General features: G+C 36.5%; 1 protein-coding gene across 1 annotated transcript; it reads right to left on the reverse strand.

The window, feature by feature from the left end:
* Positions 1 to 1,128: 1,128 nt before the first annotated feature.
* On the reverse strand, positions 1,129 to 12,689 carry LOC126680898 (uncharacterized). Its single transcript, XM_050376166.2, has 22 exons — positions 11,796 to 12,689; positions 11,172 to 11,234; positions 10,845 to 10,916; positions 10,635 to 10,742; positions 10,408 to 10,488; positions 10,219 to 10,272; positions 10,018 to 10,143; positions 9,515 to 9,604; positions 9,281 to 9,400; positions 9,075 to 9,206; positions 8,627 to 8,743; positions 8,423 to 8,479; positions 8,261 to 8,335; positions 8,024 to 8,108; positions 7,811 to 7,821; positions 6,246 to 6,346; positions 5,732 to 5,939; positions 5,134 to 5,257; positions 4,413 to 4,759; positions 2,500 to 4,282; positions 1,977 to 2,230; positions 1,129 to 1,523 (listed from the first exon to the last, which is right to left on the reverse strand). Exons 1-22 carry the CDS (start codon positions 11,994 to 11,996, stop codon positions 1,452 to 1,454), a joined length of 4,281 nt encoding a protein of 1,426 aa, XP_050232123.2. The 5' UTR covers positions 11,997 to 12,689; the 3' UTR covers positions 1,129 to 1,451.
* Between the last annotated feature and the right edge of the window lie 607 nt (positions 12,690 to 13,296).

Here is a 13,296-nt window from a genome sequence, read left to right on the forward strand (position 1 = left end):
TTTAATGTTTGAAGGGGATGTCAAGTAGAGGTGGCCACGGTTCATAACCCGGCGGTTCCGGTTCAGAACCGCCGAGTCGCGGTTCAAGAAAAAGTGGAACCGGCCCGGAACCGCCTAAGAGACGATTCCATGACGGTTCGGAACCGGAGGGTTCCGGTTTAGGACGGTTTAGAAAAAAAATTGAAAATAAATTAAAATTTAATTACTAAAAAATGTAATTTAACAATAAAATAACTTACGGAGATAGTATTATAAAATAATAAAGATTTTCTTTTTTTGAAATAAAAAATTAACCGAAAATTTGACTAAAACAAATATAATCTATATTTTATTGCAAAAATAGATATATTATATGATAAAGATATAATATATATTTTAACTATATAATATATATTTTTTATCAACGGGTTGGACCCTTTAACCGCCGGTTCCGATCCGAAATCTCTGGTTCACGGTTCAACAAATTTGGAACCGGCCCGGAACCGCCATTTCTACGGTTCCGGGCCGGTTTTAGTCCGGTTTCGGGTTTGACTGGTTTTGGGCCGGATTTGACCGGGTCGATTCACGGGCTGACCCGGCCCATGGCCAGCTCTAATGCCAAGTACATTGTTGATGCTCTGAATGGGTTTGCTGAGGTCGAAGTGGATTGCCAAGTTATTGTAGCTGACTGCCTCAGTTTATGTCCTAGTTTAGGAGTTTTTTCCTTTGTTTTTGTCAAAAGGAATTGTAATTGGGTGACACATGATGTGGCGCATGATGTGGATTGTCAACTAATGTCAGTTTTTGCTGTAACCCTCTAGCCCAAGTTGAGTGGCTAGAATCGAGACTCTTGTAGTCGCTTTCTATGAAGATAACTCTTGGGCAAAAAAAGAAAAAAAAAACAACCATTCTGTCACATTGTTTAAGCTCAATAGCACAAAGCTAAAAAGTTACTCAAAATTTATGAGTATGAATTGGAAGAACAAGAACAAGCAACTCGGACCCAGAAACTAATAAAGCATGACAAAACAGGTATTAGTGCAAGAAAAAAATAATAATTCAAAGCTCTATCTAAGTTGAAAATTCCAAATCGCAAGTATTGTCAAGGTTTTGACACTTAAAGTAGAACCAAAACAAATTAGAGCAACATAAAGCAAAAGGACTTGGATTAAATTGTGTTCATCATCACATTATTAGACTGTTAGCTAGTAGGAATAACAATACAGCAAACTATTTAACACACTATGATGCACCTCAAATTTTTGGCACACATAAATTATCCAACTGCAAGAGGGAAAATTTATAATTTAAAAAAAAAAATTGTTGCAGCTTTCACCATCAGAAGCTCTAGGGACGATTTGGATTCCAATATTTACTTCCAACACTGATGCAGTTTCACCCAGCACAGCAATTAACGAGTTGAAATTATATTATTACTGACTGCAGGTACCTTTGCAATTACTTGTTTACCATCAATGCTGCCCGTGGCTTCTGCTCATAGAATGCCCACGAAGGAGCTTCCGACACGGAGTTTGATGATCATCCTGCGCCATGAAATTAGTTTATATATACTTACACCAGAGAGGTAAGAAATACAATAATACAAATCTCTTCTAGACATGATATATAAATAAATAAAATGTCAACAATAAAGAGAAGGAATTGACTAGCAAAAATTTCACAAAATAGTTACATCGGAATCCTTTAATATGCTTCAAATTGTTAAGATCAGCGAAAAAATTGCACTCAACATTTAAATAGATGCAATTAGTAGACGTAGGCGCTGTTTGGTGCCAAACAAGCACTTTTTGAATTGTTTGATATTGTGAAGAGAAGAACTGGGGATGAAATAGGGAAAGATAAGATGAAAAAGTACTGAGATCCAGATGTCAAAAATGTAATAATAGTATCATCAATAGTAGAAGGTATCAACAAATCTGTGCAGACACTCCAATTTCCAATAATTAGACATAAATTAAAGAAAAAAGACAATTAACCTTGTATAATGATGCCGCGGACTCGGACTGTACTGTTTGAATTGGAATATGTCCCAAGGAACGCACTGCGTCTAAAGCTTCCAATGTCAATTGCCATCCGCAGAATGCAGCAGTATCAGCATTATTGCTAGAACCACGACTAGTACAACCAGCAGCAGCAACATTTCCATTCACCCATGGACAGAACTGATTGTGATGAATAATTGGATCAAACTCAAGAGGCTCTTCATAATTGCTTTCGTATTTTGGAGGCCCTAAGAAATCAAGTATAGCGATTATTCATCAACCATACAGGGTAGGGAGAGTGTGAAAAACTTCAAAGTTCGAAATATCTAAAAAAATCCATCTTAGAGAACAACTCTTCAGTGATTGACACTGGACAAAAGAATTGTGGGTGCAACAAAAAACAAATGAAATATCCACTCATGACAAGTCATCCAATGCACATGGATATTTGGCAAAGAAATCCAAGACAGAACAATAACATAAATAGCCCAGAAATTAATAAGGTAGCAGAAGTCACCTATGCCATTGGCAAGTGCATAATCTGATTCCACGCGTGGACAATTGTTTGTGGAGGATGATTTTCCAGCCTTGCTCACAACTGTCTTGGTTGTTTGATAGCCAGATTCGATATTTGCATTGCAGGAAAGAGACGGGTGCGCATTGTTATCCAGGGAAAACTTGCAGTTTTGACTTACCTTTTCACCACTTTCAACAGATTCTGCCTTCATAGAACCATCTATTTTTGAGCCACTATCAGCCCTTTCCACCGATCGAGACAACAGCTCCTGACTATCACCATGAGCATCTTCCCTTGTTTCATCTGGAATAATCTCATCCATTAGTCCAGGACCAGGAGCAGATTCACCAGTCTGACCTTGATTGTCAACATCTTCAATTCTGGGCTCCGCATCACCAACCACACTATATGTTCTGTGGACAGAAACATCAGCACCATGGATTTCTGCTTCATGACTAGCACACATGCCAACGCTGCCTCCACTAATGCCAAAACTAAGACCATCCCTAGCCTGAGCTGTTGTAGTTTCTGCGTTAAAAATTTCTTCACCATCATTCGTACTACTAACACCCATTTCCCCACGAGCTATTTCAGCAGCAGGTCTGAAACAAATGCTTTGCTGGGCTTGATTGCTATAATTCAGCTCAGAAGCCTCATTCATGTCCAGATTGCCATATGTACTAGATGAGGGGAATTGAACATCATCAATATCTCCAGGGCGGTTTTCAACACTGTCCATAGAGTTATCATCTGCACTGTGACAGACTGTGTCCATTGCAATGACAGAAGAAGCACGTGTTGAACCCCTAGCTGACGGGATTCCTAGAACTCGATCACTTCCTTGACGAAATAAATTCCCTCTGTTTCCATCCCCAAAAATGTCAATACCCACTGAATGACTAGGACCAGCCCCAGATGAGTCTCTGTGATAAGCTGAACAGTGTGTATCAAAAAAATCCGAGTCACGAGCACGTTTTGAGGGTCCAGCTGAAAATTGCCCCCCATCAGTGACTTCCTCACCATCACGATCGATAACAATTCCTTCAACACTATCGGCAGGCTGAATTACCAAGTGAGCCCTATCATCCGAGCTGCCACCTATTTCCAGGCTCCGTTTCCGAGAACTTGGTCCTCGTGATTCATATGAAGCAGCACGATCGCCTACCTCACTGCCTGCAGGTTGACCAATCATCAAATCTCTCCCCATGTCCACATCATTAACATTTTCAAGTATTGCGGCCCTGTCTGCATGAATAAAAGGTAAGCCGCCTGCCATAGTAAGATTTAAATCAACGTCAGCATTCTTCAGCAATTTTCCCTTGTCTGTTGTTGCCACTTCTTCGCGGTCTTCTGTTTGTTCTTTCTCTGTATCATCAGCAGCAACCCAACCACTTATTCCACTAGCTGCACTTACTCCACGTGTCAATGCTAATTTTTTGCCTCCATCAGGAATATCAATGTTGGTGGGAGTAAAACGAGCAGGTCGAGGAACAGTCGTAAAATCCAGTATTCTGACAGTAGCACCACATAAGCTGCAATCCAACAAGGGCGACCTGGAATCACATCTCGAGTCAACAGCTAACAGTTTGTTCTTTTCAGTGTCCTTTTTGCCTGAGGCAGAGTATGATTTCTTGCTTGAACTAGGATCATATGAAAGATGGATTTGAGCCTGAGCAGGGCCAAATGAACCATTCCGTGCTGATTGGGCTGAATTTTCTTCACAGTCTTGAACGTTTAGAAGCCATCTTGGTTCCCATCCACACAAACTTATAACTTTTTGGGCCTGTCCGAAGAAATATTTTAAGATGAGAAAAGAGAAATAATTGAAATAACAGGAGCAGATATCTGAATGGCAAAACGTTATAATCACTCAGCACAGAGGACACAATAGACAGGGCATCCACAAGTCTTACACGTGAATACAAACAGAAGGCTCCATCTCTAGAGGTTTCAAGTTCTGGTATGCCCTCTGACTTGAAGTCTCCTTCCACAGAAGTAAAATTATGGGACTGAGATAAAAAGCGATCAACCATTAAACCCCGAGAAACACGCATCTTGTCGACTGCAGATGCAGCAACTATAGGAAGAAATTGAAACTGCGAGAGTCCATCACTTCTGTCTTTGTATCCACCAATTAAAGCAGACTGAGGAGTTGGAGGGAACTGCACCAAACTTTCTGGGCAGCTGTTCCCTCTCCAGTGACAGCTGACTTTGTGGCCATCATCCAGTTGTTTGGCAAAGGCTTCACCAGCAGTTTCAACTTCAAAATGCCAGAAAACCAAAATAAAACAAAAACTGTAAAGAATCCTAGAAAAATAAGCAACAGACGTTGATTTGATAACCTTAAAAAATATGCCTAAAAATTAGAAACATCAATTTACAATTAACAACCATCCCTTGCTTCATCTAACTTTCTTGCGCTGTATAAAGTGAGAATTTTTCATCAATTTATTCACTAGATCTATTTCAGGACCCCCCTCTAATGTATTAAAATTTCTCTCTTCTCTTTTCTCCTACCCATTTTCCCCCGGATCAAAAAAAAAACTATACGACATCTCTCTATATCAATGTTGTGCATGTCATAAGGCACAATATTATGCGTAATTGTGCAACACCAATAGCATCGCAACTTACCTTCAGCTTGAGTCCAGGATGGTAACAAAACAAAACTCAGGCAGGCATCGCATGCCTCACAGACGATTTTATCGACATCAGTATTTATCCAACCTCTTTGGGCACAAGCCAATGAACTTGAGATCTGCGAGAATCAAATAACAGATGGTCAGTTGACCAAAACTTATCCCAAGTGCCTATGACCACAATGAGACATGTAGGCACTGTTAAGCAGGAATTGAAACTCGAATCTACTTAGATTCAAAATTGATGCTTAAAGTTAAAACCTTTGTACATAGTAAAGTCCTGTCTTGCTTGCAAAAGTATGTTATGCTACTTACTCCAAATTAAGATCTTCAAAAGTAAGGCTGGACTAAATTAACACCCTTATATATTATGCAACAAAACCTTTATCAATATAGTTGTTTCAGGTCTCTAGTCAAACTGTTCTGTCTGCCCTTAGCCTAGCACTTACCAACTACTTATTAATTCTCTATTAAAACCCTATTAATTTAGATATTTATCCTCAAGGTTATGTTACCTACCTACCAAAAGCTAAGTATATTTGCAAGGTTCAATATTGAAAAAAGTCCGCTAAGAACTACAATGCAGGAGTTACCTTAGGCTTCCCAGACCAATTGGAAGGCTTAAAAGTAGCCAACCGTCTCAACAAATCCCCGCGTTCCCACGGCCTACAAGAAGGCCTCGACGATCCACCAGCACTAGTGCTCATCGAGGTCCACGGCACTTGTGAGCCAATACCAGATAAAGAAGCCGTTGCTTTCGAAACATTCCCCGGAACCGCCGGCGACGATGCTCCAGCAGAACTGCAGAAACAACAATACAACATAAAGCATTGCACAAAATATACAATCAATAACCAATGTCGTGTTTTCTTTTCAGCTCACGATTAGTGTACTGAGCTGAATTACAAAAGCCCCAAACACAGAATTGCATGCAGAGAAGAATTGGAGAAACCCTAATTTGGAAAATTTGGAAGTTGAATTGTGTAGCAGTCTGGCAACTAAGGCAAAAATAGTAATTAGAGATCAAGAATTAAGAGTGAGTTCATTCAGGGAAAATTAGGGTTAGCTGGTTAGGGTTTGGAAAATAGAGAGACGACTGATCCGTACCTGGCGGCCGGAGTGGGATCCATGGTCCCGCCGGAGCTGATAACTTCTTCCCTCATTTTTAATTTTTTTTTCTTTTTTTTTCCTTTGAATTTCTCTACAGTCTAAAGATTCGGTAAAGAAGCGATAAAATTAATAAATTAGCAAATCATATAATTAAAGCGTGCGAGTTTTTCTCACACGTACGTATCGGGATAATTTGCAATAACAGTCCCTCACCTTTTCTTTTCTCTCCTTTATAGTCCTTTATGGTTAATTTATTAATATTAAAATTCTTAATTTTATTTATTGCACTATATTTATTTAACTTTTTTTAATTATTTTTAGATAATATGATGATGCATTAAATATATACATAGTTAATAAAATCATTTCGTAAAATTAATAAATCCGTTCACATATTAATATTATGTGACGCACATTAGTCGGGTTTTGATATCACAACCCACTTGATGCTAATCTGACATGAACATTCTTAATGTGCAATATAACATAGTATGAATTAAAAAATATGTTATCTACGTAAACGTTCATCTTATTGTCGAGTCATAAATAATTAATCGAAATAGAGTTGAACAAACTTTAAAGGCGTTTAATTCATTTATTTATTTAAAATACTCTATTTACAAATAATATTTGTATACCACTTTATTCTATTAATAGTGAATTTTAGTTTTTTAGTCAAATAATATATTTTTGGCTGAAGGTACAAAAAAACCCTCGACTTTTTTTCAAAAGTACAGATCAGCCCTTTTACTTTTTTTAGGCACAATTAAGCCCTCGTGTTTTTAAAATTGAACAATTAAGCCCTTGTTGTTTTAAAATCGAACAAATAAACCCTTTTACTTTACTTTTGGAACACTTACCCCCTCAAATTTTCGGTAAATATTTTAAACATTAAAATTCTTTTTGAACTTTTTTCCTATATGATTAGGAGAGACATATTAGTCATTAACAAGTGTTTCTAATGATGCTGGATGAAAGGGGTTATTTGTTCTATTTGAAAACATAGAGGGCTTAATTATACCCTAAAAAAGTAAAAGGGCTGATTTATACTTTTGTAAAAACTACGAGGGTTTTTTTGTACCTTTTGCCTATATTTTTTATCTAAATGTGGCAATAACTACTGACTAGCCATCACGAAGAAGTTAGTTGATGTAAAATAAAATTTTGAAAGAAATTTTTTTGAATATTCTTTCAAATTTGGGTCCAGTATATGGTTGGGCATAGGTGAACAAACATAGACTGGAGTACTAACATTAATAGCTTCTGCCTCATGATTTTTCCCAGGAAGTCAGACAAAAGGAATGAACAAGACAAAAAATTATGAAAGTATCAATCAAGACATAAATTCATTGTTCAATTACAACCAAACTTAAGTCAAAATATCTGTGATTAAGTTTTACATCATCACAATACCAATCCATTTTACAACACACTGCAAGCTTAGATATAACATTTACTTCCAATCATCAAACACTGCAAGCTTAGATATAACATTTACTTCCAATCATCAAATATTGTAGTTGAATCGCCCTCGAAAAGGAAGCCACGGGCTACACTGGAACCACAGCAGCGCCTGAACGGAAGTATGCAAATATCAAACGAAAGTAAAATAAAATCCCTACGCTATTCAATAGCGAATTCTATGGTTACTTTGTCTATTTAACCATTGGATAAAAGTGATCGTTATTCGTCCGATGATTATAGGTGGACTACATAATATATATTTCGTAAACTATAAAGCAACTGTAGAAGGCACCGCGACAAGAGAAACTAACCATTTCTCTCGACTTCTCCTTCCTTCTCTTCATCAACTGTTTTCCAAACAATATCTTTTAATCCAGCTGACAGGTTCTTGTAAAACTGTCAATTAAACCAAATGATATCAAATTTAGAGCAGATTATCATAAAAGACTATTATCAGCTCAAAAGAAAATGAAAAATATTTCAATTTGGCATTTTATCCCAACTATCTCAGTTAATTTCCATGGAATTCTAAATTTTCAACCACATACCTTGTGAAATTCCAGAGTATCTCCGCCTGATTTCCGAAGCTCAACCATATAGAGAGAAGGAGCCACCTCAAGGATCTGAAAAAAGGATTGCGTAACTTGGTAAATAATAAAAAAATTAACTCTAGAAGAAGCATTTCCTATAATCATTATCCTCATCCTTACTTCGGTTGCAATAGATAGATGACCCTTGCGTCCAGTCTTCTCTCCTTGAAGCTTCATCTGAGAATGAAAATAGAAGTTCCGTCAGAATTTTTTTGGTACTTAATCAACAATAAAACGGCAAGTTTCAATTATATTAAGTTGCTCCTTAATCAGATCTCATTTACATCCATTAACAAGAAATATTTGATAAATGGTTTCAAGCACCTTAAAGTTATTTTTCTTCACTTGGAAACCCAAAGGCATTGCAGTCTCTTCAATCTTTGAGATTATCTCATTAGCAGAACTTTTGGATGTAAATCTTGTTTCTCGTTTCACAAGTCCCTGGTTAAATGAGAAAAGGATTGCGTTAATTCAAAATTAACTCCAAAATCAACAGATGCTGCTGATAAAGCATAGAATTAAGAGCAACATCCTTGAAAGAAAAAAGTGTTTTCTCTTTTTCTACTTAAAACAATGACCATTTCCATGAGACTAAGGAGGGAGGACGATTTGGTTGCGGTGTACAAGTACATAGAACCAACAGAAATAAAGTGTATCATGCTTCAGATATCAGATCTCTCATGGAAATCGGAGACATCGTTTTAAGAGTTTTTAAAAATTATACACCTAAACTTTAAATTTTAACAGGGACTGGAAAGCAGATAAATAATACCATTTGTTTCTCAAAAAGATTACTAAGGTTGAGACCCTGCGATGTAGAGATAAGTTCAAAAGCATTCATAGTTATAGGTGCCACTGGCCCAATAGAAGATTCTCGCCTCTCCACGACAAGGTTTGCACCCTCCTGTCCAGCAAGAGAAAAAATTATTAATATACAAGGAAATAGCATGCTGCACAACCCAATCGCAAAAATCTTACCACTGTTTCATTAAAAATAGAGTTCACATCATCAAGGCTAACTTCAGCTTGTTCAAAAGTAGGCGGCTTATATCCTTTTTTAAACCAGTCATTTTCAATAACCTCAGCGAAAGTAATGCGCTGTTGCAAAACATTAACATAAGCTGTGAATTCAAAGGTTTACGATGCTGCACTACATTCTTTGTATTGATGACGTGAAGGAATATAAAGGAAAAGTGGGCAGTGAGAACATACCGTCAGAGGATTAGGATCCAAAATTCTTTTTATTAGTTTCTTTGCACTGGTAGAGAACCATGGAGGACAAGTGAAGTCGGCCTTAAAAATCTGCAATCATGTAGGAACCTTATTTAACCAGCTTTCAACTTAAAACACGCTGATATGATTTTTTAGGACAGTGCACAGGCACAAAGGTCAACAACTCTAAACTAGCACAACTCCCATTCTGCAACACCAGGGTGTTAAATATGAACATGTTATTTACTCTCTTGTTGTTATGAACTTACATACCAATCTTAGCGCTCGATAAATACAGCTGAAAGAAATTCCATAACAGGCTACAGTTTATAAGAGATGCGCGTAACTAGCTTGCAATTGGTTCATTTGGAACAAAATAACATTTTAAGTTAACAAACTTATTCTTGTTTTTGAGGCAACATGTATAAGATCACCAAATTCCAGATAAACCATTTGCACCTAAAACAAATATTGACTCGGTTCAGAATATTTAGATTGGTCACCTTCTTGTAGAGAGCCATAAGATTGGATTCTTCAAAAGGCAAGAAACCAGCCATTAAGACAAAGAGTATCACACCACAAGACCATAAATCTGCCTTGGCTCCATCATAGCCTTTATTGTTGATGACCTAAAGATGTAAAGCGCAATAATAAGAAAAAAGATTGTTGGTGAGGGAAACATATCGAATTTGAAGAACCAATACCTCTGGAGCAACATAATTTGGTGTTCCGCATGTTGTGTGAAGTAAACCATCTTCCTATATGACAGATCAAATATAAAAAACTAAAGATATTACATATGTGTAGCGATTGTGCAGCCAATCTGCAATATGATGTTACACATTGAATAAAGTCAATTACAAAGTATTCAAACCATGAAATGTCGCACTCACTCGAAATTGTTGAGGTAATGCACTTAGTCCAAAATCTGAGACTTTGAGAACCCCAGTGGCATCCAGTAGCAAATTCTCAGGCTGTGATAGTTTTCAACGACACATTAGCATTCTAATCTTATCGAAAAGAATAACCTACTCGTTTTTAGCGAAACAAGGCTCGCGTCACGCATAACCTCAAAGAAGTCTGAATGTTAAAAGCATACAAACAATAATGAACCTCTAACCTTTAAATCTCTATGGTACACGCCTCTACTATGGCAGTAATCTACAGCATTAATAAGCTGCTGAAAATACTTTCTTGCTTCATCCTCTTTCAGCCTCCCTCTACTTGCCTGATTCCATAAAAATTACACAGGAATCAAATATACACATAAGGCAATTAAACATTGATAAAAAAATAATTGAACATATCATTTCAGGAAAATTCGACTTACAATTTTATCAAAAAGTTCACCACCAGTAACAAATTCCAGAACGATATATATTTTTGTCTTGCTGGCCATCACCTACAACACAAACACCAATAAAAGTTAGTTACTTAACCAAAGAACAGAAGAAGCTATCAATATTGAATTATCACTCTAAAAATTCAGGTCCACGCCGTGTCGTGTCGGGTCGACCCGGGTACGGCGACCCAAAATGAAAGGTCCGGGTAACAGAGGTCCACGGAATGGATAAAGGGAAAATTTAAGAAATCCAAGTACAAGCTTTAGCTTCTGCATCATTCAAATAAGTGGAAATAATGCAAATAAAATTCAAACCTCATACATACGGATCACGTTTGGGTGTCTAATGAGTTTCATGGTCGAAATTTCTCGTTTAATCTGCAAAAGAACAAACCAAAAAAAAAACACAAACAGCATTATGAAGCTGAAAACACAGCAACTTAAACGTTAATTGTACAGACTTTTCAGCATAACAAATATTAGCTTCTTATTCTTTGCTATTGTATTGAACCAAAAAAAAAAAAGATCAAAACAAAGTCAACCCAAAAAGAGTCTAAATTGACCAAAATACACAAAAATCAAAACTTCAAAAATCAAAATTGTAGTTCCAAATATTTAAACATTTTAGAAATGTAAACCATGAACACATATATGTCTAGCAGGAAAAGTTGACTCAATTTTTCCGATTTCAATCACATCCATTAAATCAATTTTCTGGGCAACCAAAGAGAATCTAGCTAGCACGGACACGGGAAAACAGAACACTTGGACATAAACACAACAAAACAGTGTTATTTTACGGTTTTCTACGTCAAAAACGAAGTTTCATGTCCGAAACGATTTAGAAACAGGACATGTTGATCTATCGAAGCATCCGTGCTACCTAGAAACAGCATCATAGACAGTTAAATTCAATGAATATAATAAAAAAACTCATACCTGACCGATCATTTTATGCTTAAGAACTTTTTCTTTATCAAGAATCTTAATAGCAACGTTTTCACCCGTTTCAATATTCCTCGCAAACTTCACTTTCGCAAACGTACCTTCCCCCAACGTCCTCCCTAACTCATATCTCCCAACCCGAGTCCGACCACCGTTACTACTCCCTGCACCGCCTCCGCCTCCTCTCGACGCCATTTCTCTCTCTAAAAACTATAATTCAACCCCTCCCCCCTCTTTCTCTCTCTAGAATTACACAATTCCTCCCAGAAACTTCCAAAATCTTCAATTATTTTTGGTCCTTAACGGTCAAAACCTCTTCTTCTTACAAGGCTGCCATACCTGAGACTTGGTCACATTCATTTTTAGGTTTAAATTCGAAATTAAACCAAGCAAAAAAGTTGAGAACAGAGAACCCCTAAATTAAATTAGCTAGAAATCGCGAGAAAATCGAGGGAAATACGTTGAGGCATAAAGGGTAGGTAAAATTGAGAGTTTGATCAGACATGTATAACAAAAAAATTGATTGGTTTTTACAAGAACACAATTTTCATGCTATAATAAAAAAAACCCAAAATTAAATTAAAATCTGTACTTGGTATTCAATTTAAATTGATTAAAAAGAACAATTAAATTTCATACAAACAACAAACTAATTTTCATGCTATAAAAAACCCAAAATTAAATTAAAATCTGTTCTTGGTATTCAATTTAAATTGATTAAAAAAAGTATTGAATTTAGCTTAGATAGAGCAGAGATCTCGAGAAAGATTGAGGATTGAATCGGAGAATCAAAATCTACATAGGTTTAAGCAGAGGCGGAGACGGGGTTTTTTTTCTTTGGGTTTGATTCGTTGTGATTTGGTTTAGTTGTTATGCGAGGGAGGTTTTATTTGGCGGCTTTTTATATACTTATATAGATAATAATATTATGATTGGTCCAATATTTTGAATTTGAGAATGATAGAATTTGCCAATGATCTCTAGCTCAGTTGGTTAAGAGTGAGGCATCAAGTCTCAAGGGGCGTGGGTTCGAATCCCCTTGTGGACAAAGAACATGAAGATTATTGAAGATTTATGGAGAAGGCTACAAGCGTTAGAAGCGACGGATGCGGCATCGTCCCGCCACAATGGCGAGTCTCGTAAAGCGATGTATTCAACGTAACACGGCGTGGATGGCGTGAATGGCGTATAATTTGTATATATTTGTAATGTCTTAGATGTAGTTAGTTTAAATTAATCTATCTCTGTTAAAAAAAAAAAAAAAAAAAAGAGAATGATAGAATTTATCCAATCAATATTATAGTTTTAATTTCATATATTAGGACATTTATAATGAAAATTGGTATGTTTGTCATATTTTAATATTTAATCAAATGCAGTTTTGATTTTTTTCGGGTCAATAATAGAGTACAACATATGTTAAATAATTGATTAAGAAGTTTAAACAAAAAAAAATATGTTGAATATGGAATTTGAGAAGTCAACATTTAACAGT

This window comes from Mercurialis annua, linkage group LG5 (genome assembly GCF_937616625.2).
Source record: "Mercurialis annua linkage group LG5, ddMerAnnu1.2, whole genome shotgun sequence".
NCBI classification, from domain to species: Eukaryota; Viridiplantae; Streptophyta; class Magnoliopsida; order Malpighiales; family Euphorbiaceae; genus Mercurialis; species Mercurialis annua.